This window comes from Rhea pennata, chromosome 11, assembly GCF_028389875.1.
Source record: "Rhea pennata isolate bPtePen1 chromosome 11, bPtePen1.pri, whole genome shotgun sequence".
NCBI lineage: Eukaryota > Metazoa > Chordata > Aves > Rheiformes > Rheidae > Rhea > Rhea pennata.
The window spans coordinates 2,785,299-2,812,743 of NC_084673.1; the positions used below are offsets into that span (position 1 = coordinate 2,785,299).

The 27,445-nt window shown below is 42.1% G+C and overlaps 1 protein-coding gene across 1 annotated transcript; it reads left to right on the plus strand.

Annotated features, from left to right (window-relative positions):
- Positions 1-10,330: 10,330 nt before the first annotated feature.
- On the plus strand, positions 10,331-27,143 carry LOC134145124 (transmembrane protein 182-like). Its single transcript, XM_062584312.1, has 5 exons — positions 10,331-10,483; positions 12,867-12,984; positions 15,377-15,475; positions 17,806-17,943; positions 26,914-27,143. Exons 1-5 carry the CDS (start codon positions 10,331-10,333, stop codon positions 27,141-27,143), a joined length of 738 nt encoding a protein of 245 aa, XP_062440296.1.
- The last annotated feature ends 302 nt before the right edge of the window (positions 27,144-27,445 follow it).

The window sequence follows — 27,445 nt, forward strand, 5'->3', positions numbered from 1 at the left end:
TGCAGAGCAGATGCAGACTGAGAGGAGCACTCCAAGCTTAGTGCCTGAGGAAGAAAGATTTCTCCACATTTGGGAAATTTTCCTTAAAACTCCACATAAGTATTGAAGCTTTTTAATTGCTATCCCTAACTGAACTCTATAGGCTAAGGTTTAGCATTAACATTTTTCCTTCTCTTCCCCTTCCTCTGCATTCAATAATGTAAGAGTTTTTAATGTGAACAAATGACCAAAGACACTCTTTCTGAATTAAAAATAAAGTATGGGAATCCACGTTCTCCCATCTATGATGTTCTTGGACTTTCAGAATCAGTGTCCCCTGTGTGCTGAGATGCTCCCTTAGGAGACCACTGCATGGTATGCCGCAGCTTTCATTTTAAATTAAAGACACAAAATTGGGTATGTTTGTTTTACAGAGATCTGAAGATCTCATTTTCATTTGAACAAACTCCTTTACGATGTCCTGACATCAGCTGATACATTTCTTTTGTACTTTTAGGCCAGTCTTCAATGCCCCATTGATATAAAATTGTCTCATGACAATGCAAATGATAATTAGGCCTCTTAGCCTTACATAGGTATTTTGTGTGTAGATAAACATATATATATATACATTTGCTGTTTTTAGTATATTGTTATCTTCAACTCCTTTACTAGAATGTTTGTTTCTTAGTTTAATCCATATTTGCATTGGTGTCATTTGGATTTGTACACGCTTTGTCTAGAAAACCATTCACTTTGAGTATGTTGCAATGTACAGCATGTCCTATGTTTCTATCCAAATTAAATACATTGTGCTATGAGATCACCGAAGAGTTATTACCTCCTTGCACCCCCAACATGCTCAGGATGAAATCAGTGGTGGTGTCTCTCTGAGACAGACACTCCATTTGTCTGTCATCAGCCTAAATAAACCACAACCCAGCAGGCCCAGGAGAGCCGTTTCGAAGAGTGAAGCGTTCAGCTCTTCCCTGGGCAGCCCTTGTTCTGTGATCACAAGCAAGTCCAGCAACAGTAACGATAGAACCGGTCTGTTTATTGGCATAAGTAATTGCATACAGGTGAGAGGAAAATGCTAAATACAATATGAGTTTCTCATCTTGTAAAATGAATTCTCTACAATAATATTAGGGGTAACCGAGGACCTTCCAAATGGTGGCTGTTTTGTCATGTTTTGTAGGACTGCAGTAGTCAAGAGAAGTGGAGAAAGCAGTATGCTCCTCCAGATATTGGGGCCTTTATACAACTGGAATTTTCTCTCACAAGGGAAAAAAAGAGGAAATATTTTGGTTTCATCTTGTTTCTGCAGAGATGCAAATATCTTGTTTCTTGTTGAGCTAAAAACCCTCTTTTTCTGTGGCTAGTAGCACATATGGCTACTGGTGAGGGCAGTGTAGGCTACTGTGAGACGTGGTGCCTATGGGGAGGATGCCTGAGGACGGTCAGCGACTTCTCCACTGCTCTAAGGGAGATGTTCTCCAGGGACTGGCTTGTTATCCCGTGGTGGGCCACACACCTAAGCTAACAAAGTGCAAGAGGGAAAATTTAACTTTAAAAGAAGTGCTATGAACCAATAACAAAACCTTTCAGCCTCAGGAGTAGTAAAATCTCATATTTCACCTTTTCAAACTATAATCTTTCAGAATAAGTGGTCTCTGAGCAGTTTTGAAATCGTAAGTTTTCCTCTCATTTTAGTACAACAAGGAATATTTCAATGCTAGAATTTCCCAGGTTATAGAAATTCTAGATGTTGTTCAGCTCCAAGGTTGTTAGCACTTGCATGTGTGCCAAGGCCAAGATACCGGGGGCGTTCTGGAGGTCCGCGTGCAGTGCGGGCTCTGCAGCCCTGGGCCAGAGCAGAGGCAGCTGCGCAGTTTCGTACCACTTCAGCCAGCCCCACATGCACGTGGACATGCACAGACCTGGTCCTGCAAAGATGCCAGCTTACCCCATTAATCCATTTCATACCTGCTTTGCAGTATTGGGACCATAAATACATCTCTGATGTATTAACAGTTTGCTTGATCTGCAGAGAAGACAAAATTCTGTGCAGTACATATTTTCCCAGTGAGTCACTGCCCCAAATTTAACCTTCCAGACAGTATGGATATATTCTTTTTTAAGTTTCTTTACAAAATATAATAGCACAGCTAAAGCTTTCATGAAATATTTTCCAGTTGCTCAGTGGCCAAGCCCTATGACTAGTATAAATTTCAGCCTAGAATACATTTGATAATCTTTGCCAGTATCCAGTGTTGGTGGTCTTAAAATTCTACAACTGAGTGGAAAACTGTTAAAAGCTCAGGCTTCAGTGCATGCCTAATTAATTCTTTGCAGGGTTTTAGTCCTTTAAAACATGAATTCACTGTGTCATTGAATATTGCATGGTTCTGTGGAAATAAATTGCATCGGTTTGATTCCTTTGGTAGTTCAGAGAGTTATTGCTCTTTACTTACTTACACTGGAAATTTACTGGAGTCTTCTGAAAGTTAAAGTTAGAATAGGCAAAAGTGGCCAATGCTGTTGAGCAGCTCAGTATTGAGTGACTAAGTGAGATCTCAAAATTTCATCAGAAAGACTTGGTCACATATAGAACAAATATTTAAAAATGAGGCTATAAATCTTTCTTGCACTCTCAATTCTATGAATATGGAATTTTTTTTTCCAACTTTGACCAGAAAATCATGCTTTTATTTATTTTGTTTCATGACTATTTAAGGTGATTGTAATGGCTTGATCCTGGAAAATACTGGCAACCCTTAAAGAGCACTTTTCTCTCCCGGTATCAAGTATTGGGGCTACTCATCCTCGTAAGAAACATTCAAGCTCATTCAGGCATGTACGCCTCTTGGAAAAGAGCTGTAGACGAGACTGTTGAAAAGGAAGCAGGCTGATGGAGACGAACCAGTTATTATCATTTTATACGTTATTTTATATAGGTCGCGCACTGACCTAGCGCGTTGCTCACTGGGAGGTGGAACACTTCGCTCTCCAGGTTGGTTTCCTCTCGTTCTGAGGTTTGTGGAGACAGCAGTCACAGAGGAGATGCATTGGAGATGTTCACCTCGTCTCCCTAAGGAAGCAGTAAGTGCAACGTCGTTGAGAGCATGGCAGAGCCGTGAGGGCAGTGTCCGTGTGGAAAGGTAGGCAGATCTCCAAAGGGACCAAAGGGAGATATTTCACAGCACCATGAATGCTGCCCGCAGTAACTAAACTGGATTCAGCATGTGAGAGAAGGGTGAATTATAGATAAGCTAGGGGTGAGAAGAAGGCCTGAAATTGCTTCTGTTTATAAAATTGAAAGAAATCCTGCACTTACTTACACTTTTCTTCCAGAGATCACAAAGCAACCTACAAAGGATAATCAACATCATTACCATTTTTTAAAGGTTTAAAATGGCTAGATGTTATTTTATTTATTTTTTTTTCCCCAGCAACAAGGCCCACTTTATAAACCAGATCTGTGAAATAATCCAGTAAGGAATCACTTCTTTCTGATGCTGGAGGGAAGAGAGATTTACATAAACCAACTCGTTTCACTTGTTTAGATTGAAGCATTGCAAATGGTTGAACTATCACCGCCGAGCGTATGGAACAAATGCACCTCCTAAAGCGATTTCACCCCAGAGAAATCACAGCTTAGATGTGGCCTCTTGGTGAAGGAGTTGCCTGGAGCTAAGCAGCAAGGTAAGCACAGGACTAAGAGTACAAGGTGGGACCCCAAGCCTCTGCTAGAGGATCCTAATCACTGCACCACATGGTTTTCCTCTTTGGAAAGGTGCAGATCCTCGCTCTGTTGCTGTAGTGCTTCAGGGGTGTTATATTATCTTACTTAGGCACCAGCTAGTGATGAGAGAAGGCTACAGATTAGTTCGGGATGATTGCTTCCCTTCCCTCAAGGGCTCTCCCACATAAATACATTCTTTTGGCCTGGAGAAGCGGACAGAAGAGAGTCTGTTCTGCTGGATTTCAGCACTCCTGGGTCTGGGTCAGGCCCTTGAGGAATTCATAGGGGCTGAAGTGTGAGAATATGGAAAATGTTGAAAACATAAAAGTTAACTGAGCTTTCCGAGTGTTCGCTTTGAGTTTAATGGAGAAAGGATGGGGTTTGGGGATGTTCTTGGAGACACCATGTTTGTTTTCACATCGGCACACCCATGCTGCGTATAACATAGCCTGCTCGGCAAGTGGAGGCTTGCTTTGCTGAAGGTGTGGTCCAAAAGTAATGGCGATTTTATGTTAACTATATATCCTCTGCTGAGGCAAGGGGAAGGGATGAGCAGCCTTTCTGTCTCTATACATACAGCATCCACGGGATAGCGCAGGAGTGATTGTGTTCAACAACATGAGCCAACATTTGTTTTGCATGTTGAGATGATGAGTTAGGAGTACCCACTAACGGGACATGAGCACCAGGAGACTGTGCTGGAAGAGTAAAATGAGGGCTCCCTGAGTGCTTAATGCAGCTAGTAGCTGGCGAGTGGAACCCTGGTTATGTTAAGTCAACTGCAGATCTCTTGATTTCAGTAAAGCCAGAGGTTATCTTTTAGTAATTTTATATAATAAAAAGTACTTTTATTTCTGTTTCCCCTCCATCCTACAATATGTTGTAAATGCACAAAGAGTTGCACCCATGTGGAGCTCGGACTGGACAGACAGTGTGCCAACTTTACGGCCCAACCTTGCTTTCCTTATGGGCCTCCCAACAACAAGTGCAGGATGTTTATTAACATGGGCCCCAGATCTGCAATCTGATCCTCTAACGCTCTCCGTAGGAAATGTCCCACAGGGGCACTGAGCACGTATATCCCTGGCTGGAAGCACGCAATACAGCTATGAACTATGCCTAGCTCATAGGCACTATGTGATAGATGTTAAAGACTCTAACGTGAGGTTCAATGTCCTTGCAAAGCTGCGTATTGCTGCCCCTTTACCTGGAATCCTTTTTGTCGCAGTTACACCCGCACATTCCCATAAAGAATTAGGATGAAAAGGTAATGTCCTAGAACAGTCCTGGAAACAATAAGCTGAAACGATGTGGATGAGTCTACTAGTAATTTTTAAAATAAAATTTGATTAAACATACTTAGATATTTAACAATTTTTTCATGTTTTTGCTACATATAAAAAGGCATTTCAACCCCCTAAAATGAAACTTTTTCTTTGAAATTGTTGAAATGAAACATTCAAAATTAAGCAACCCTTTTCTTAAAACTTCTTCCAGATACACTCACTCAGTCCTGGCTCTTCCTGGAAAATGATTTGGTTTTGAAAACTTAGTTTCTGATTATTTCATCAGAAAATCCCCAATCCTTTCTAATTGCAGTGGAGGGATGGAGGGGCAGAATGATTTATTGGCTGTTTTCTTCCTGTTTCTTCTTTTCCTTCTTCTAATATATATGTCCTGTCTACTAACAAGGCTGTCTGTTGCATTGTGTAAAATCTATATGAACAGCATGCTTATACAAAGGGAAACACAAAGCTAGTTCACCTTTCAAAATTAGAATAAGCCTGAATCTTGCAATTAATAAAGATGTGTTTTTTTCCTGAAGAGTAAAGGAGCTATTTTTTCTATTAGCCTTTTAGTCTTCAGGAAAAGCATTCCTATTATAAGAATTTTAATTGTATCTATTTTTTTTTCTACTCACCAATAGCAAGAAATCCCTTTAAAAGAAGACATAAAAATCATCATAGCTACATACATGCAAATAGTATTTGTATACAATTAAGGAGATTTACCTTAAAAGGCAGAAGGAGGAAGAAGGCACATCTGAGGCAGGGAGCTGTAACCAGTAGCCTCGGCCTCGGAGCCCCGTCAAGTCCTTCGGCGAAAGGAGCCAGCTCCGGTGTGTGGGTGTGTTGAGTCCATGGCCAACCCCTGCTAGAAAGTCCTCCAGCTCAACACCTGCTCCCCGTTGCTGCTCTTGGGAGCTTGCTCTCCGTCCCATCCTGCCAACTTGCTCGGGCTCAGTCTTCCCGTCCTTGGGTGCCATCCCTCCCAGGTGCTCCTTGGCCCCATCTTCCCCCCCAGTCAGCTGATGTTTGCTTGTCTGGTGGCACGCAGAGCCTGTCAGCGTACGGAACCTGCATGTTCTGGTGTGTTTGGACACAATAGGGTCAGTCTCTTCAAAAAAAGAGGTCCTCAACCTGAACAGAACAAAATAGCACAAGAACAAAGCCTAATTTCCATTATGTTGAATATTGCATAGGAATGAGGACCAAAGGCCGACTGGTCTGGTTTACTGGGGGTAATGGGAGAGCAGAAAGGGGCTGTAGCCACTCGCATGTGTTAGTAGCTCCCTCTAAGCCTGAGCGCTCCCACCATGTGCTCTGCAGCAGCTGCACAGTCCCACGTTCATGTTGCAGCTGCATCTGCTTGTGCCACAGTACCATTTTTATTGTCCATCATGTCCAGGAATTTTTCAAATCCTAATGGTGAAGAACATGTGCATGAGGGTGTGCCAAGGAGAGGGGAAAGCTTGTTGAATGGAGAGACTTTTTGACCTTGCAGACTCAATTCCTATTCTGCAGTCTAAGAATTTGGAAAATGTTTGGCTATGCACATAGCAGACCACGAGGAGCCAAGGCTGGGCACTAGCAATGCTCTGCCTCAGCCACACAGGATTTTTCTGCCAACGGGACTGAGAATCACTAAGGACATCTTCCAAATGGCAAACAGTGCTAACTTGCAAATACGCATTAGCATAAATATGGCAATGCTGAATACAGCTGCATAAAAAGCATACCCATAAATGTGGAAGTGTGTGTTAATCCTTTTTTTTTAATCACAAGTGCCCACTCTGCATTTTAATTTTATGCAATTACAGTGCAATTTGCAAAAAAGTGCTCACTTCTGGTGTGTCAACCCTTGTCTTCACCAGGCTTCTTAAAGCATCACCAAAGCTTCCCAGGCAATTGTGCTCAACTTTGAGGCTAAGACCACAAGAATAGAAAGCAACTGATTTTACTTGTCACTTAAGTCAGGTTTAACCAGTATTACATGTTAGTTAAATGGAAAATGATTGAAATTACATTTATTGAAGATTAATTAGATGATGCGTATATTGCACTTTGTATTTAATTAACCATTTTAGATTCAATATAAAGAGGTCATCTTATTGTAAGAGTTGTTGCCTGCAAAGTAACCATATGATTACAAGTTCTAAACTATATAAGAAGACTGGACACGATGCAATGCCCAAGGATTGGCTGGGAGATGGTTAATATCTAGCAAAGACTCTACTTGGGTTATGTAAATGCAGAATTACTGGGGAATTAGCAAAGATTCACAGGGTTAAGTGAGCCCTTGTGAATCTTTTAAAAGTGAGAGAGTGGCCAGACAAGGAGTTGCCTTGTTATGGCAGGGTGAAAGTCCCAGTCATCCAGATCCTCCTTAGGTCGGCTTGATGGCTGTAAGCATTTTATCTGACTAAATTCAGAGATCTGATTTCAAGCTGAAGAGGGAGTATTTACCTGAGAAGTTGAGTTCAGTTCAGTGCTTTGGATTTTGCAGATGTTACTCTGCTTCTGAGCACTGTGAAGATGATCCTGCATGTTACCCTGGGTTCAGGGAAAGTGTTATGTAGATGATTACTTGGATGATTATTTAGATTATTAAGTATATTTATTCAAACATTGTAACAGACTGCCCAGATAGGTTGTGGACTCGCCATCCTTGGAGATATTCAACATTTGGTGGAACTCGGTCCTGGGCAACCTGCTCTAGCTAAGGCTGCTTGAACAGAGGCAGGAGTTGGACCAGATGACTCCAGAGACTCCTGCCAACTTCAGTGAGCCTGTCATTCCGTGGTTATTTTATTGGCATCCAACAAACCCTTTTGTATGGTTGATGGGGCTGTCTCATAAAGGAAGGTTTATTTGACCAGATCCTACCTATTACTTGGTGACTGGCCAGTCTGAAAAAAATCCTCTTCGTATTGCATCTGAGAATGTCTGATATGACAAGGCAATGTGCGGGAAGGGCTGGCCAGAAGCACCTGCCTACAAATGTGTAGCAGCAGTGGAGACTGCTTCCAGAGGAGACAACAGCTAAAAGAGGGAGGACAAGTAGGTGCCCCAGGAGGGCCACTCTGTTTTCATTCATTCAGATCAGAGGGCTGAGAACAGCCAGTTTTCCAAGCAGTACTGCCGAGCAAGGTTGTGAGGTGCGTAGCTGCTCTCTTCTCCCCCCATGAATACGAAGAAGTCTAAAAGGGAGGATATATCGTGTCAGAATGATTTCTCCTCGCTCTTAGTTAACTAAATAGTTTGCTTTGAAGAAAAGGGACGATTAAGCAGGGCCAAGACATGATGTATTCATTAACTTACAAGGAAGAGGCTTGTTATCCCATTAGGTGCGCATCTACTGCTCCCCGTGTTAAAATGCTTCATATATATTTAATGATCTCTTTACCTGTCAAGAACAGTATGTTCAGTCTTAGGGGTTTTAATCCCAACATCAGAAGGTATTTTACCATTTTAGAGACCCATCAGGATATCAGTCCAGCCTTTGAGATGATCTGCTGGCTCTAGCCTGCAGCTCAGACCTAGTCTCCTGTTTCCCACCCTCCCATCTGCAGTAACACCTTCTGACCTTCTCGTGCGCCGCCTCTCGCTCAGTGCAGCACGGCTCTAACACTGACCTGTGAGAATTAGCAACGGGGTTATACAGATTGTGATTTATCTTAGACTTTGTGTTATGGTAATTCTGTAACCTGACCCATGTTTTCTTCCTCCATCTATCTACGTAAGGCCTCTCTTGGGCAGGGACCTCTCTTCTGGAATCTATCAAATGCCTCACGTGCTTGTGCTGGCAGATTAAACAAATAGCAGCTCATCCAATGTGACTATGAGGAATAGAGATCTACTGTATTATTTAAAAGCTACCCTAGCCTGCAATATTTAAGCAAGAACAATGTAGATGATGCAATCAATTATTATAATTTAAAGTCTATTGTGTTCACAGAACAAGAGCAAGTGTATTTATCAGTCCATATGCCTCAACAGTTGTCTAGAAGTGTAGTCAAAATTTTACCCTCCTCTCTCCAGTTTACCTAAGCAGTGTATAGTTTCTCTGCTATATCCATATGTGCACAGTTAACTTTAACTTTTAAATTGATTCAGAAATTAATTTGGCGATACAAAATCCCATGGGATAAAGAAGGTAACATCTTCATCTATTCTCTCTTTACAGGAGTTCATGACTTAAGCTCAGGTTAGAAAATCATAATTTGAATTTTCACAGTAATTTAAATTTTCTCCCCCAGACTCTTGGCATGTCACAGGGATATAGTTATTTCCATACAGAAATTATAATTTTCCTAGCCTGGTATCCTCTTTCTGGCAGTGATCTACAGCAGATGCTTCAGCAGAAGACAAAAAACATTAGGAACCAAATGGCAATGAAATTCCATGGAGGAATCTTGTCATTCCCAGTGAGGCACTTCTTCCACAGCATGGTTAGGTGGTAGTTTGGGGTATGAGTGCTATATATTACTTGATTTTGTAGCGGGAAAGTGGAGAAGAGATTATCTTTCTTCAGCTGCATAGCAAGACTCTCTAGATATCTTGGTACATATACCTCATTAAAATGCTCCTTATGTAGCTTCCTGGAGCTTAAATCCATCTGATTTAAATGTGTTTGCATGGAATGATTGTAGCACATCTGAGAGCACCAAGATTTTAGGAAAGAGAGTGACCAACATTTTAATGTTATTTCTTGTTTTTCTGTGAAATCTGAACTAGCATTTTGTTTTAGAGGAAATGGGAACAGAAGGAAAGAAGTAGCTCAGGAAGTGCCACTTCTAACCTGCAGTTGGGAGGGTATAACTTAAGATATCTTACAGACGTGGCTGTAGAAACTGTGGCCTCCATGGCATGGTGAAAATCTTCAGATTCAGAATTGCTGGTGCAGAGTACAGCCTCAATGCTCATCTCATGCGTGCAGAGGGTTTTAAAAACTGGCAGGTTTCCTGGACAGCTCTGCATGATAAATACTTGTGACCTACAGAAGTTGCCTAAGAGGCCAAAGCTAAAGAATCTCTGCATTGCTCTATTAAAACGAGCAGCCATGTGTCTATTTGGAAATCTTCCTGCTTGGTCTCAATAGCTGTTTGTCATGTTTCTTTAATGCCACAGCTGTTTGGCTATGCCAGGTCATCTGCTTTTATTAGTCCTTTTCCCACCGCCCAGTGAAACTCACACCAGTCATGAAAAGATTCTTATCTAGGTCCAAAAATAGCACTTCTGTTCATCCCCCCCTTCCAGCGGTCCTGAATACGCCGGTGTTTTTCTTCTTTTCTGAATTTCAGTTTTGCTGGCTACCTGCTCTGCCATGAAGGCTGGAATTGCAGCCTTCGTAGCCGGGCTCCTCGGTGGGACGGGCGTTCTGCTGTTCCTCATCGCTTTTGGGACAGATTATTGGCTTCTAGCTACAGAGACGTGTGGAGTCTTTGAGCATGGAAATAATACTCTTCAGACTGGGGAGGTAAAACCTGAAATCTTGCATTACTTTGGAAGAGAAAGAGTTAACCGTTTGCTATACAATTTGCTATAAAAATGCTTAAAAGCAACACAACTACTCTAAATTGGGGTGCTGTCAGTTTTAAATCTGTGATAATATTTGTGCTTCTTGAATGTGACCCACTAATGCAGAAACTCAGCCTGAGCTAACTTTGTAATCAGAACCAGCATTTTCGTGGGATCTAGCATTCTGACTGAAGTCATCTCTAGGAAACCATTAAAATCAGCACTTCTGTATTCTGGCAGATATTAATGTTAGGAATGAAAAATAAAAATGTAATAGCTTTGTTGACAGCATTTGCTTCTAAAAACAAAAGATATCTCCTGATATTTGCCATTGAATTATTTTTCCTTTTTGTAGTTTTTTCATTTAAAAATAGTTCATATTTTAAAATGCGGAACTTGGCAATCAGTTAAGTCTCAAGTGATGTGACTACAGTACAGACAGAAAACAAAAGTGAACATAAAATGCATAAAAGAGAGCAGACAAGAATTCCTTTCTATCTAACATGAAAAGATCTATATATGTTCTAAGATTAAATTTAATGTAGGAGTTTGGTTAGCAGGAAATATAATTTTCAAGACAGTTTTGTTATTTTTCCTATAGTTACAACTGATATTTTATTGCTAGCCTCTAATATTGCTTATTTATAGATTCTTTTAGAAAGCTTGATTTTAGCTGAACTTGCTGCCATCTAACATAACACCCAGATCAGTTCCCTGAACCTCTTGCTCTTCAAAAATGACTTTGTGCCAATCAATGTACAGTTTCAATTAAAAAATTGGTATTTTTTGTCACTTCTAAGTTCAATCGAGTTTTAGGTTTGATTTTTTTTTTCCTAGTGCACTGAGCGTAAGCATTGGGATGTCGGCATGAAATATTCTCTTTAGTTTCAGAATCTCATAATCAAATGTAGGACACTGTTTGCTTCAACCACGTTTCCAACTGAAGACCAATCGTGAGAGAATGACCGCCTCGCAGAAGACACTCTCTTTACCGTATAAAGCAGCACAATAAAACCCCGGCGGTGGCAGAGTGCAACGGACGGAGCAGAGCAGCTCTGTTCTGGTGCACTTAGCAAAGGACAACATTATTTTTTCCAGATTTGTGTTTGTGCTATTATCCTTTGAAGTGGAGAGACTAGAGATGTTGCACTACACAAAATAAACATCTCGAGCTGTTAAGATATGCTCTTGGCATAGTGTTAGCTTGCTTATTGCTAAGGCAGAGCGACTTCAAAAGGGCCAGGCAGAAACAGGAACAGCTTTTATCCCTTCCTCTGAGATATTTTATTTCTATTGCAGTCACTTGAATCGTTGCTGCCAGTTCTGTACGACAGGCTACGTTTTTACCTTCTCCAACCTTTCTTAAACTGCCAAAGTCGATCCCTAACAGATAACGATGATCTTGAATTTCTGCCAGGCAGTGGTTAAATCTGCCGCAGAGGCACTGCCAGCAGACATCCATCCGATGACATACCATTGTCATACATTTTGTCCTGAAAGTATGCAGAGAATCGGGTCAGAGCTCCAGAATCTGTCATAACTTGATTCATGAAGACTTCCAGGCAAGAGAAGTATCATCTAATACCTCCCCATCGAGTCGCAGCCCCTTTCTTCACTTCACAGCGGCAGGGTCTAATCCTGTAAGGAGTTTCTCTGTCCTCCACAGATTTTTTTTGACAGTCATTTCTCCTTTATCAGATTGTATGTGACAAAAATACAATTTTTAGGCATAGCTTTAATAAGTTTTTAGTAACTAATCCAGGACTCACATTGCAACATATCCTCCCTTCTGGAAAGACCTAAACGTTGCTTTTGCGGATCTGTCTGTGGGTTGAAGTGGACTGACCCGAAGAGGAGTATTTGTCAATGTTCTTAGCCTTGTTCATGAGAAGACTGTTGTACACAGCGAGTAATGTCTGTCTCACATACATTGAGTACAAATTTTACAGGGCTAGGCAGATGGAGGGAAAGGAGAAAAGCTTTGGGCTGATGTTTAGAAGAGGCTTAGCAGGAGTTTTAAAGCTGGATTGGTCTCCGGTGATTAAGCAAGACCACACATGGCTCCTGCGGAGTATAAACAGTGGGAAGGACATCAGCATTGTTGACTGGGTCACCCCTAAAATTACGGATGTCATTCAGTTTGGGAGGCTAAAATGTTGCTCTGGTCTGTAATTTTGAGGAGGCAGGAAGCCCAGCGAAGCAGCTGTCTCTGTGTTCCCCAACTCCTCCCAAACCAACCCAAACAACAGCAAATACCACGACCAACAACCCACCAAGGCAAAGACTCATTCCATGCATGCAGCGATTGCCGCCTTATCAGCCGGGCTTTTGTTCTTCCGTAGGCTGAAATGCCAACCGAGGTCAGAAAGGAGATCCTCACTTTCCATCATGAGGGCTTTTTCTGGCGGTGCTGGTTCTTTGGTGAAGGCGACGTGGGGACCATCTGGAGCTTCTGGTACAGTGAGTACAGCTGGTGTTGCTGTTAATTTGCCTGAGCACGTTGCTGTTGTAGGTTCATGTCAGCACTGCCATTGCAAGCCTCTGATTCCGCCCCATCATATTTTTAGCGTTCAGCTATAATCTGAATAGCAAGCAAGTAAAACAAGGGCTTCCATAGATGAGGAGCAAGTTGTCTATTCCTTTCATTTTTTATCTCTCCTTTTTTTTTTTTTTTTTTTTTTAATTCTTGTCATTTCTCCCTCAAAAGCAAACCTGGATCACTCTTTTAAATGTATTCCTTATTTTTTTTCCCCCGATTTGAATTTTGTTCTGGAGGAGTTGTTTACAGTCACGCAGGAACCACTTGCTGCCTTTGAAAATATCGCCTACAAAGTCCCATGGGATGATGACTTTCCACCAGCAAGGATAACTCTCCCCCATAATCTCTGGATGTTTGAGTTCAGCTGAAAGACTGCTAAATTTGACCCCATAGCTTTCTTCACCCTTAACATTGCTTTTTTATTAGTGTTTTCAGCCAGCAGGGTATGGTGTGCTCCCACTCACATTGATTTCAGCACAAGTAAGGATAAATGCACACGGATGCAATCTCCCTTGGTGCTCTGGATTTCCTCATTAGAGAACTATACCCACATGTGTTTATATGGGTTTATGTCTCAAGGCTCCCAAGATCTTTTTTTTTTTTTTTTAAATATTGCCTGTCTTGTTTTTTGAGGTCATTGAAATTACATGTGCGATGATTTCACTGTGAACAAAGAGAGATTGATGCAAAACTGTATTTTTTTTTCTGAAAGCACATTCATGTCTTCAAAAATTGAAGGAAAAGGTGAAAACTGTTCTGAGACACTGGTTGGTGCTGACTGGTGGCCCATGTGCAACCAACCAACCAACCCCCATGTGTGGGGTCTTGGCCCAGTGAATCAGGTGCTCACACTAGAAAAGCAACCAAATGAAACCACCGCGCAACACGCAACGCCTGGCACCAGCCTCTGCTGGCAGCCGACTGGCCTGGCTTAGCGCGTGGTGAAAAATTAGAGGACAGCGTCTCCCTGGGATGCTACGGCCTTAGAGAAGTATCAGAGAGAAAAAAAGGAAAAGCTTTAAAATAAGGTCTGCAAAGGTTTTCAACACTGCATGGACCTTGACCCCCAGAAGGCCTCCAGCCATGCAATTAGCAGTCTCTCACCGCCCTGTGCCATTAAACGATGCTTGTTCCGGCCACCACAAACCCTGCGGTTCTTGCTGGATGACGTTTTTGGTGACACCTCTCCTTTCAAGGACGAGCCTGGGGGAGGTTGGCTCGCCGAGACGCGTCCGCAGGAGCCCAAGTCTCCCCTTGCGGTAGGGATTCACCGCGCTCGGGCTGTTCCGGTTGTCCGAGAGGTGCACGAAGGGTTGGGGGGAAGCATGGTCACGTAGGAGATTTTTATGAAAATGAGGCAGGTTGCAGCAATAAATTCACTCCACGGTGATTAAAATTTCAGATGACTTCACTGTCCCTCAGTCCCTGACCTCTGTTCCTCATAAAATCTTTTAGGAACAGTTCCTGCCACTGTTCAGTAGAAAAATTGAGATTTTTCACACAGAAATTTTCTGTTAAAAAAAAAAAAAAAGCTCAAGAGAGGGAATTTACCATCTAATTACATTATATGGAAATACATTATATGATATCATGTCACCTGAAGTAAAATGACTCTTTCTGATAACAGACAAATTTGTATTACTTCTTTAGGTATTTATTATAATAGGATTGATCATGGCAAATTAATTTGCTGCTCTCATGGATGTAATAATTAATTCAATAGGTATTCCATAGTCAATTTAGCATGAACTAATGTCCACCTATTATAAAGTGTTCCTTTGAGCTGGGGAACATATTTAAATAAGTGGCCAACCATTAATTAATTCATTTAACATTCATTCTATTACCGTTAATCATGATAAGCCTCAGTGGTATTAATATTGATGGGGCACTTCCACTCTAATTGTGCTTCCCTTTCTCTCAAAGCAGAGATCTTGTAAGGTAGCTTGTTCCAGTACCCAAATATCTTAGCCCTTTCCAGGGAGAGTGACAATTTTCTGGAGGGAAATAGCAATGGGAATATACACGCTAATTTTAGCTACTCCTTGTTTTACAATGTGTATCGGCCTCAGACTCGGTTTATGAAGACCTGGCACTGTACGGGCGTTCGCGGATCCTGTTACACCTCCCCTCCCTCATTCGCTTCCTTCTTTTCCTTCTAACCACATTTTACTCGCCTTATGCTTTACTCTCCAGCCTTCTGACTTCACCGACTGCTTTGTAGGTTTTGCAGAATATGACATCCGTTATCTGAATAATATGGTGATGATTTTGCGTAAAATAAAAGCAACCTTTGTTTTCATTCTTTTTCAGCTAGCCAAGCACATCCCAAGTACTGCATGCATGGCTACCTGTTTCCCATGCCCATTGCTCTTGGACCTTTTCCTCACCTTCCCTATGATACAACTGCAGGTAGGCTCCTTACTTTCCCCCAGCAGCTCCTTTTTCAAAAAATCAATGTATGTCAGTGGTTCTCTCATTGCAAATGTGTGTAGGGATGAAGAGGAACATATTTGCCTTTCTATAGTCCCCGTTAGGGTTTGCCAGGAACTGCTTCGTCCTCTAATTTAAGGGCGCTCGGTGGCTGTACCCCAGCTACTTCCACTGGCCGCAGGTAAGGCAAGAGGAGCAGCGGGATCTGTGGCCATGACAAAAGCAGCCAGGCAGAAGGATGCCGTAAATTGTACCTTCCTGTGAAGTGAGTGACTTATTTTTAATGCACCAAATACAACACGGTTGGAGAGTTTTCCTTTCAGCTGGTTCCCTTTTTATTTATGTTTCTCTGTATTTTCAGAGTTCTTTAATGAATCAGTTGCTGTTAGGAATTTTAATTTGCTAAATTGGTGGCAGCAGCTAGAATTAATTCAATGATCTTTTTTGAAATGAATTGATTTCTTTAAATAGTGTGCATCACTCTGCGTTGCCTCTGGGGATCTGGGGCAGGCATGCTGCACAAACAAACATCTTGACCTTTTCCTTAGCCTTTAGCAGTACCTTTTTTATTTTTATTTTTTCTTATGAGGAATTAATTAAAAAAATATTCGTCAGTAGGAGCGTTTGAGGGAGAGTAGCTGTTTCTTTTGCTCTGCTGTGTAAGATTCCTGCCTCAGGGAACGTGCTGCAATATAAAATGGATACAAGAAACTTGTCAATGGTAAAAAGAGTAGCCCATTTCAGGCTGTGTATAACAAACATCCTAGTTAAGCATGGGGATTTTTTTTTTTTTTTTTTTTTTGCTTGTGAGAGATAGTCATGATGCCTAGTTTCTGAATGATCTGGCTAATAAACACGCTAATTTTTCTGAACTAAATAAAGGGCCCTTGAGCCATCTGTCCCCGTCTGTCAGCTCTGCCATGAAACCCCTCTGCAGCGGCCTCTCGGAAATCCCTCTGCCACCGGCTGCAGTGAGATCAGCTGGAGAGGGCCGGAGCGTCATTCCTGAGCCAGGGAGGCACGGACAGACCTGCCCCGTGCGCCGCGCTTCCTTAATTTAAACCACTCGATACTCGCACGTAAATTATGACAAACCAGGAGGCAACCCGAGAAAAGGGGTCCTCCAGCCACCGCCTCTTCTGGAGTTAATTCTGCCTCCTCTGCAGCCTCTTAGGCTTCCCGAGAGAGGGGGGCGATGCGAGGTTAAACATGAAAATGAATTTTGTGGTTTTGGAAAGCTGAAGATGCTCATCTTTTCCTAAGTGGCTGTCCGGAGAAAATGGTTTAAAACGAGCAAAACCCATCTTCTCTGTATCATGTTTCTTTCAAGTGTGAATCATTTCACAACGATCCATTTGCTCGTGCTCAGCTCCAGTCTTTGCAACTATTTCTTCGGAAAAGCAACAGGCAGAGTGAGAGGTGATGGTCTGAGAGGACTGCAGACATCAGGGCAATTGGGAACAGGCCATCAGCGGGTTTCCCCTTGAAGACCACTGCCTTTGGCCAAGCTTTAGAGTATGGAGAGGAAGAGACTGGGCAAGTCAGAGATGGAAACCAGTGGGCCCAGTCCCATTGCAAGCGAGGGGAAAGTGGCTCCAACATGTGCTTAGCTCTAACGAGCACCATTGCCTGGAGTCACAGCAGAAACCCCAAAATGCAGCGGCTGAAAGGGCAGCTGGGTCTCCTGCCCTGATCTCTGGTTTGGACTCCAGCAAGGCCATTAACGGGAGGAACTGGGGGCTCCTGTTTTCAGTGCAGTCCTGCTCTGTAGCTAACAAAAACTGACTTTATTTAAAATCAGAAACTTGGCACTTTCCAAAAGTGCTAACTGAAATGGAAAATGATACGATCTGATTCCATCTCTCTCTTTGAGTCTGGCTATTATTTCTAACTTCCTTGCCAGACTCTTCCCTCTCCCACAGGCACAGCTAAGTGTGGTGTCCTTTACTCTCACGTTTCGAAACCCCTGGTGACAGAGTTTCCTCACCGACCCTTTCAACCTCTTGCACTCATTCCAGTGCTGTGATTTGGGACATACCTTGCACAACTCAAGCTTCCACCAGTCCTGGGCTCTCCATGTCCCTGAAGGGATCTAGTAAAAGGCGAGATACAGGTCTTCTCAACACGAGCAACAACTCTCCGCTGAAGACCTTCCTCCTAACCCCGACATTCATTATGGCAAGGTTATTGCTTTTATTGCTGCCGAGGCTGGAGATACACGCATCAGTCTCATGCAGTCGTCTGAAACCTGACCTGGTTGTGTGGGATCCCTCTGCTCTCCCGTAACTGTGTTCTTCTCGCCCGTGCAGTGTACAGAGGCTTCTGGACGGCGTTCATCACCGTGGCCGTGGCTGCCAGCCTGGTGGGGGGGTTCCTGCTGGTGTGCGGCGTGCCCTTTGTCAACCCCCGGTTCTACAAGGTCGGGGGCGGATTCCTCCTCGCTGCTGGTAAGCTGCCAAGCAGGAAAATGAACTAAAAATTGACGTTATTCCCACTGACTTTACAAGTTATTGCACTGAATTATCACCTTTTTCTGTAAGTTGGGCTTCTTCCTTTTCTCTTTTTGAGAATGGATAATTGTAAGTTGATTTATAACTGTGACTCCAACTAGGAAAAACATGTTAACTGCAATCTAAACAGTCAAAGGCTGAAGCTCAGATGAGCCATACCACATGAAGACCTTCATAATGAAGTCAGGCCTTTCTCCGAAACAGTTATAGTTAATTAGGGACCCTGCACCAGGTCCTGCTTCCTTAAACACAGCAGGAATCAAACAAGAGCCAGTGTCTTTGCTCCCGGTTTTGGTGTTTAGTATGCCTCATTTTTTTCTGCTGAAAATGTTCATGAAAATATTTAACAAGAGAGGCCTGAAAATTGACCATGGAAGAACCGCTTTTAAACTCCTTCCAAACTCATCATGCCCTCATATTATTACTTTTTGCTGTTTTCCCCATTATTTAGCTCCCTCCCCATTTTATAGCCGCTTTCCTAATCTCTATCTCCTCCAGATGTACTAATAATTAACCATGTGACACCAGCTGCACTGCTTGTTCAAGTGAAGCTGGATAGCTGGATGACATCTATCTATCTGTCTAAAAAATCTAGAAGACACTAAATCAATGTGGCCTTACCTGCTTCTGCTAATTCACTTTGCATTTTGTCCAATTTTCCATTTGCCTCCAGGACTTTAGTTACTGAAATAATGGCTGGCAAGCCTGTCGATATCTGCTTATCTCGCTCATATATAGTTTAATAAATGCTTACCTGAGCTTAATTTTTCTAAAGGTAAATATTATATGGTTTTCCACATAGGAATCCCGTTGGGAATGTCTTGCTACAAAACGCCTATTAGGCACTCCAGTGCCTTCCAGTGAGTGGTACTGGCAATTTGATATGTGTGTGAATTAAAATCATCTCCTGTTGTGAGGTTGGGGCCAAGTATTTGAATCCTCTTAGATTTGCCACTTTGTGGTTACCCCAATTAAAGCACTAGTTCTTCAGAACATTAAATCTTCTGCCAAAATGGAAAAAATGATAATTCTCCCATTCTAACACTGGCCATATTTTTACGAAAATATGAAATAAATTATCATATGGAAAGTAGAGTAATGTTGAATCACAAAAATTTCATTTTTTTCATTGTTTTTGCACTTTATTCCACTACTTTTTGATTAAAAGAGCGGGACATCGAGTTTGACACTTTTTAAAAGAGCTGATTATGCATCACATAAACCTCTTGGCATTAGACAAAAAATGCCGCTGTTGAAATAGAGTTTGTATTAATGCAGTTTCAATTTGAGCAGCAATCATTGTTAACTATCATTAGGAGGAATAGGTTCAGTTGGAAGAGAGTTACTGCTGTGTTTTCAGTCTAAATGAAACCTAAAAGAATGCAACATTACTTCAGCATTTTCAGTAAAGTTCACTTAGACTTTCAACCAATCTCTCTCTTTTTTTTTTTTTTTTTTTTTCCTTTTTGGATCCTGAATTCAGACTTCAGCATCTGGCTGAAAACTGACCTCCTGCTCTGTTGAGGATGCATCCCTCCGTGGTTGTTTTCTTGCTATCCTTTCTAAAAATATTTTGCATAATTGTACTAGGCAGTGGGAACCATAGGTTTAACACAGCTTCGACTCCCCAGCCGTTCCTCTCCTTCGGAGAGCAGGCTGTGGAGCGAGGATACGGGAGAAAGCACGTATTGTCTTCTAAGCATGGCCCACAGGTCAGCGTTAATTAACCTCCTTTGCAGAAATGACCTCTCCTTGAGGAAGCGTGAAAACACCGGCACTTCGTAGAGCAGCGTTGTAGTCTGGCAGCGAGATGGTGGGACTGGGCACCGAGAGGGCCGGAGTCTCCTGCCACCGACTCTTCGGGTGCCCCAAAATGTAGCGTTTTTCTGTCCTCGGCTTCCCTGCGCGTCCCTTTGTCCGGGTGAGATGTCTGGACCTGCGGGACATCGCAAGGTCAACGCAGTCGCTTCGGCCCGTTGGCCGCCAGCGCGGCCGGTGCTCCTCTCCCCTCGCCCCAGCCTTCCCTGCGCTGCCCCTCGAGCTGCCTTTCTGGGGGAGCGAAGGAGAGGGCAACAACACCAAGGGGCAGGAGGGACGTGGAGGCAGCTGGCCCCTTTCGGCAGCAACCCTCACTAAAGCTGCCTCAAAACTATCACAAAATCAGAGCCCTGGTTAGTCATCGTAAAGTGAAAAGACAGTAGCCACTGAAAGGCTCTGAGGATACTCTTGGTGTAAATATTCTCCCCCCCCAGTACACCTTTATGGTTAACCAGATGCTGGTGAATTTCTCTCGGAAAGCTGATCGCTTACCTTGCATGCTTATTTATTACTAGTTTTCATTATTATTTAATACTAATAATTATTTATTTATTACTAATCTATTTAGATGTACAGAGCAGCGAGGTGCGTCCTTCAAGTCTTCTAACACTGCCACACGTAGTCCTACATAGTCGTACTTTCAAGTCTTCAGATGGTGCAGCTAATAAACCTGCTATCACGTGCAGAACAGAGCATTTTCCTTTAAAATGCATATGACTGTACGGAGCTACTGATGAGCCCGTTTTCCTCCAGGGTACCACTGGCAGTAGAGATGAGCTCCCAGTTCTAAATTATTTCAAGGATTTTAGTGTGTCCCTCCATTTTGGGGGCAGTTCAGTGTGTTAGGATGAAGTTTTTATGACTCAGTCGGATTCCTTTGTGTTTTCTTTCCAAGATGCCCTTTATTTATTGTACTTTCAGAAGGACGAATCTGATAGTCTGCCAGCTACCGTAACAAATGTAGCGCTCCGTGGGTGGTATTTCTGAGAGCTCTTTCCGAAAAACTCAGCCGTCTCCCTTGGTTTCCTCTGCTGGGTGACTCAGGAAATACAGCTGGATCCTGCCTGACATTTACTGCTAGTTGTGTTGGTACATCCATTTCACCAACTAAGCCTTTACTCTTGCCAAGCTGCTTCCAAAAGTGACCGAAATGCATGAGCAAACAACAAGCCCCGTTGCTTGCCTTTCTGCCTTTTGACATCTCAGACTTGGCTTCAGAGCTTCCAGTGGGAAGAAAGACACTATCTGGTGACTAATTTTAACTTCTTTCAATAGGAGATGACAATATGATTAATTATAATTACGATGACACCGAGAGGGTGGGTGAACACTGTATCTTCTGGAAACAGTGTTTAAATTCTTAAGATGAATCCACTTTGCTGTACTTGTGCTCTTCAGGTTTTGTTTCCTTTGGGCATTTTAGCAACCAAGTTTAAAAATAAGAATATACTTCCTCCAGACCTAGGGGAATTACTGAGCCTGCAGTGCTACTGTAATAAGCTTTGAATCAGCAGTAGGTTTAAGGGAAGAAACGACCTGAGATCAGCCTGACAGCTTGGACAAGAGCGAGGAAGATATTCTGGAGAAAGCGTACAAACAGGTGATAAACATACAGGGAGTTTTTAAAGCAAACAGTAAGAATATCTGTCAAGGGTATTGTTAAGCAATATAAACAGGAGTTCATTGCCAGCTCTCCTTATACTAGAAAGCTCATGTACATGATTAAACATATAGTCTATATTTCTCCTAGCCACCGAATGCTCTTTTCACGACATACCCAACTGTGTGGTACACAGGTGTGCTCTCATTTTTGCACAGCTGCCCATGCGGATCAGACTGCTACGCTAAAGGAGGGTTTCCAGAGAGCAACAGGCACCAGCCAAGCACTCCTGTGCTCCAGGAGAAGTGCAATGGTCCTGTGAGAGGAATACGTGTGTGCCCAGGTCAATCTGCTCTTCAATGCTAGCCGATTACAAAAAAAAAAAAAAAAAAAAAGAAAGAAAAATGAAAAAAGAAAAAAAAGTCTCTTTGACAGTTTATGGCTGGAAAATGCTGAATTTTATGCTCAGGTTCCTCTTCCCAGATCAAGAATTCTCCAGCTTGGCAGTTCTCGAGTTTTTCACGTACAGCAAAAGCTAACATTTCTGGAAAGACTGCTGAAGATCAGCGTTCCATTTTCTTACTGTTAACATCTTTAAGAGGCAACTAGTGAGAAAGGCAAATGAGTCCCTAATGGTCAAAGTTCATTTTTCTTGTAATTAGCAGATTATATGAAAGTTCAGTAGCTTCCTCAGAATAAGAGTTAAAGATCGAGTTCATTCACCTGTCCCTACAATTAGCTGCTATAAAGGTGTCACAAGGATATAAAGCGAAAGAAAGAAAAAGACAGACTCCAATTTACTCACAATTAAGGTGCGACTCTCCTTTGGAAAGGGAAGATTGAGCGCCAGGGGTTAGTTGTCTTGCAGTTAGTCCCTAGATGGTGTCAGTCGTGTACGAAGGAGAAAGATTTATTGCCCCACTTCAATTTTCTCACAATTAGCCCCTCCCCAGAAGATGCCATTGACTTCATCAGCATTGAGCCTGAGTTTCACAGTTATTTTTTTCCATATCAGTTAATGAATAGAGGCAAAGAGGGAAAGCAAGAGAAAGAGATCATTTTGCTTATTTTCTAGCTAGCAGAAAGCACAGTGCTGTTAGGAGGAAGGTAGGGACTATCTTGTTTGACAAGCCTGTCGCTTACCAAAACCCAACGCGTAACGGCAGAGTCAACACCAGTCTGCTCTCCGGGAGGAAATTTCTGCCTGCCTGAGTAACCTCTTCATCTGCCAGCCTGTCTCCCCACTTCTAACCATTAGCAGAAAGCTCATCTGTAGCAAAACAATCTCCACCTACTGTTGCAGCTTCCTTAGCTTGACCCTAGAGCGGTTCCTCTGCTCGGCGCAGTGCCTATTCCTGCTCCTTTCTTCACCTAGAGCTATGCATGTGTTTTATGGCATTACAGTCACTGTGTAAATGTCAAGACTCTGTCTGATCAATTTTTATTCATACACGTTTGATTTTGGCAGTTAAAATCTGAAGAATGCAATGTCTCTGTGACCTTTCTGCTCTTCCTGTTAGCATCTGGGGCAGATGTGTTGATCCAAGTTTTGGTTCTCGGTAGAGCTGTGCCAAAAACCTTAGATAGTTTTTCAGTTTGCTGACCAAGACAAGAAGAAATCTATCTATTTAGACAGCCATTTGTGGCTGGAATAGTACAAACATGTCTTTCAACTATTACTGAAGCAGAAAGCCCCCAGAAGGACATGGCAAAGTGAGACTTATTTAAAGCAGGAGTTTCTGAAAAATTCAAGATAAAATATCATTTGAAAATAAAAATGCCAAGCACTTACTTTGAAAAGAGAGAAGTGAAATGTCCTGATATTCTCATTGCAGGGAGATCATTTTTAATATCTAAAAGTATGACAGATTTTAGATACATTTGTGAATACTTTTCATTGCTTCAAGAAAGTGCTTTTTTGTTGAAAAAATGTTGCCCCCAAATTTTCTATCAGCTCTCCTTTCTGCACTTCCATCTTTGTTCTTAAATTTCACTTGTCCTTTTTATTTTGTTTCCTCCTTGTTGAGAGTCTGTAAATCTCTAGGACTCCTCTTACTCAGCTGAAGGTTTTCTAGAGAATAATTTGCTTGCTTTACCCTTTCTGTCATTTTTCATGGAGTGTTGAAGCGTTCTTAATTTAGATTCTGCCGTTGTGGCTGTGCCATCACCTCTGGTACCTGTTTAATCATAAATCTTTCAATATTGAGATCTGGCACTATTCCTGGTGAGGCTGAAGGGGCTGTTTCCCTGCTCATTAGCACCTTGATAACCCCAGTGCGCAATTTCCACCCTTCTCTTCTTGAGTGTCTCTGGGCTTCTGCGCTAGCAGCCACTGGCTGAAGTCCCTTCACCTTTATAATAAAGAACTAGGCAGACAGATTTTAGCATAGTTTCCTAAATAAGTGAGTCTTAGACAATCTCAATTGTCCCGGGACTAAATCATTTTCTGCCTGCCTGTGATTTTCTTTGGCCTCATGAGCTTTCCAGTGGGGTGGCCCATTTCAGCCGAGCTTTACCGGGGATAGAGGTTGCAGAGATACTGAATTCCTGCAGCTGTGAAGATGGGCAGCTGGTTGAGGACAGACCTCAGTCAGTGGTACGGTTGGTGCTCAAGTGGTATGTCTTCTGTCTTGACGTTGGTCCAGTGAGCACCCTCAAATTTGGGAAACTTGCCCCAAAAGATGTAAGTAGAGGATTGGGAGATTTAGTGAACTCGAAGGGAGAAGGCAGACTGGAGATGTCTGGCATGGGCAAGGTCATCAGAGACAACCAGAGGGAGCAGGGGTTGATGGAAATAGGTCCTCTAAGGATGCAGAACAGGCTTCAGTAATTCCACTATGCACAAAAAAAATTGTTTTTCTGAAGAAAAGTAGATGCAGGAAACCTCTAGAAAAGAATGTGTAGTACCCATGTCCTCTGTCCCTCAGAGCCTACTTTTTATTTGTGTCTATTACAGTAGGTATTATAAGTTAATGAAATATAAATTGATCTTTAAAAGAGCACTTTTCAAGGTTCAGTTGCTATCTAATTAGTTTAATTTTAAATTACATCAGTAATAAAGACTTAATTGCCTTCTTATCAATATATTGTATTTTGTAAAGAACAAGTGACTATTAAATATTCAAGCATTTTCTTATAGTGGAGTAGTTGGTATTTTAAGCATACAACTATCATATTAAGTGTAAAATATTTATTTGTGCACTTAATTTCAAGTGATATCAAAACCTGAATGAACATGCAAGTGTTACAACATCTGGTATTTAACTCCTAGTCTGCCTTTTCAGTAAACATAAGGACTTTTCTATATAAGGGGGAATGATTTGAAATAACAGAGAGTTGGGGTGTAAAGCATATTTGTATGGTTACACAATTTCTTGATTATTAAGCTTCAAGTTCAAGTCCTGGGATATAGGAGACACTTTAATAAACATGACAGCTCAGGCTAGGGAGCTTCAACTTTTCTATAACATATGGTGAGGATTAATTGAGGAATATTTTGAAACCTCTGTACCTTTATGTAAGTCTCGTTCTAGGCTACAAGACGTGAAGCAGAGGTTTCTAACAGATTTGCTTGTATGCTTCAAAAACATAGTTAAGCTCCGACATATTTTCTCTGACCTAGGTTTCAGGAGCCTCCATTGCTAAGCAGATAAGTCATGTCAATCTTTACTTGCTTTCTTTGCTTAGCATGGAAGCTGAATTTTTCAGTTTAGAAGCTGCCAGAAAGAATAGTTAAATACAGCACCAGCGACCTTTCATTAAAAAACTGCAAGGGAGAAATGGAATGCAACAGAAGCCCTAACACCCCAACAGAATTATATGGTAACTTGTCAATTAAAATAATTTTGAACTGTTCACTTTCATTATAAAAATATTATCTGTGATGTTGTGTTTCTTTCACATATGTATGCAAATATATGTGTGTGTACGTGTTTATATATATATTTTATATATATATATATATATATATATGTTATATGGTGAATGTTTAAGTATAGCAAGGTCCTACTTGTGAAATAGCAATATTAGATGTTACTGGAGTAACTTCAGATCTACCATCGCTTCATCACTATTTAGTTTTAATACATATTGACTTTTAAATATGCTGTATATATTTTTAAATGTGACACAGTAAATAATATTGGGACCACACTTGTTTTTGTCACTTGTTTCATATGGGGGAGCTAGACCTGCATCCTCTTATCATCATCATTTGAATTATGGGGAAAGAAGTTCCTTATTAAGATATCTAAGTCCGTAAATCTATTTTGGGCAGCTTGAGGTCGGGGAGGTGTATGTTCTCCATGCGGTTTTCAGATGCGACTGAACTCTTCTTGTAAGAACTGACCTCATGAAGTCTTCTATGTGTATGAATATGGAAATATTAGACCAGTAGATCTCCTGAGAGATCTGCTGTTTGGGTCACAGGCAGCTTGCAAGACCTCGGAGATCTCACCCTCCCTAAACGAGACCTTGACCTTGAACTCACTGCTCAGAGTGAGCACGGCCTCTGCCATTCTCCCGTCTGGGTGGAGAGGAGGGTGAATAGAGTATCACTGGCCAATGTTGTGCCATAAAAAGACTTTCTAGCCTCATAGATTAAGCTATTCATTACTCTATTATTAAATAGATCATCTGAGATTGATACATCATAGCGATATGCGTGTTCCACTTTATTATATTTTTTTTCCCCATGAAATAGGATCATCTGTACTCCCTGCCATGTGTTTTAGTAGTTGGTTGGAAAGCTGAGTTTAAGGAAGAGTAACACAAGAGGCAAAGAGAAGCTCCTGAGGGCTGCAGCAGCTGCCCTGGTCTCCGCTGCGGATTCTGCTTGGTCGGCTGGTGCTGGGGCGTAGCTCCAGAGCAGAGCAGTCTCTGTGCCAAATCAAACTTGCCACCAGCAGAACAAATCCCCCTATCTTTGTATTTCTGGTGGAAATCGTATCTGACAGGACTTGGAGTAGTAGACTTTTCCTCTTGCTAAAAGAAAAAGTAAGTCTCTCACTGTAACTCATCTTAGGAAAATAATAAAAAAAATATAGAAAGGAAAAACAACTTGTCTCTAAAATGGGAATCCAGAATTAGCCCAGTGTGGATCCCGTATTGTGAAGACCAGCCATGTTTCTGATAATTTCGTTGTTACCATCTCCAGCTGTAAGTATGCCCTCAGCAACGCTCTGGGGCTGGGAAGCCCAGCAGGCAAAGTCAGAAGGTGACGTCAAGGTGGCAAGAGCACGTGGCCTCACTTGTACATGCCAACAGCTCAGAAGTAGGTCTTATTAGAGGTGGATTTCTCCCAAGCAGAATAGGCTTGGTTTTCATGGGAATTTGAAGAGCAATTTTGTGAATATCGCGTCGTTAAGTTTTAATGCAAGGGACCTGCCAGAATAGATGGAAATCTGTTGCAGTCTTTTTTTCAAATTGATTTCTGTATTTCCTGTGCTGGTTACGGTCTGAGAATAACTAGCCTTTGTCTCTCTTTCTAGGATGCTTATTTCTGCTGCTTGTGTTTCTGTTTGTGATGTGGAAGGAGTTTGCAGCTGATCTTCAGAAGTACATTCTCCTGGAGAGAAGTGAGAAGTGCATGGACGACGTGCCAGTACACGTGTATTACGGATGGTCGTTCATGTTTGCTGCCGCGGGGGTGCCCTTGGTTTTGCTGTCTGGACTTCTCTTCTATCTTGTTGGCAGAGACATTATGAAGTCCCTGGAGTAAGAGAAAGTTGCAACGCTGAAAAAGCCTCTGAAAAAGTTGGTGACGCTCCTCGTAATGAAATACACCCAAGCTTTGAGGACTAGATCTTTTTTGCAGCAATAATTGACAGCATAGGTACATGGCTAAATTCACTGTTAAACAGAGTCAGGCTGGAGCACCGAACATTTCAAAAATCCGGACATTTCAAAACCAGCCCTGAGCTGAAAATCCAGCGCCAGAATTTTTACATTTTAGAGAAAATTTAGACACGTTTGTGGATTTTGTAGCTAACCTGTCCCTGCGATGGGAAAGACCAGAGGCCT

Excerpts from the sequence above, each read along its gene's own strand:
- LOC134145124 (XM_062584312.1), top strand. The coding sequence starts at position 10,331 with ATGAAGGCTGGAATTGCAGCCTTCGTAGCCGGGCTCCTCGGTGGGACG. Across the intron at positions 15,476-17,805 it reads TCCCTATGATACAACTGCAG|TGTACAGAGGCTTCTGGACG; the intron begins GTAGGCTCCTTA and ends TCGCCCGTGCAG. Across the intron at positions 17,944-26,913 it reads CGGATTCCTCCTCGCTGCTG|GATGCTTATTTCTGCTGCTT; the intron begins GTAAGCTGCCAA and ends CTCTCTTTCTAG.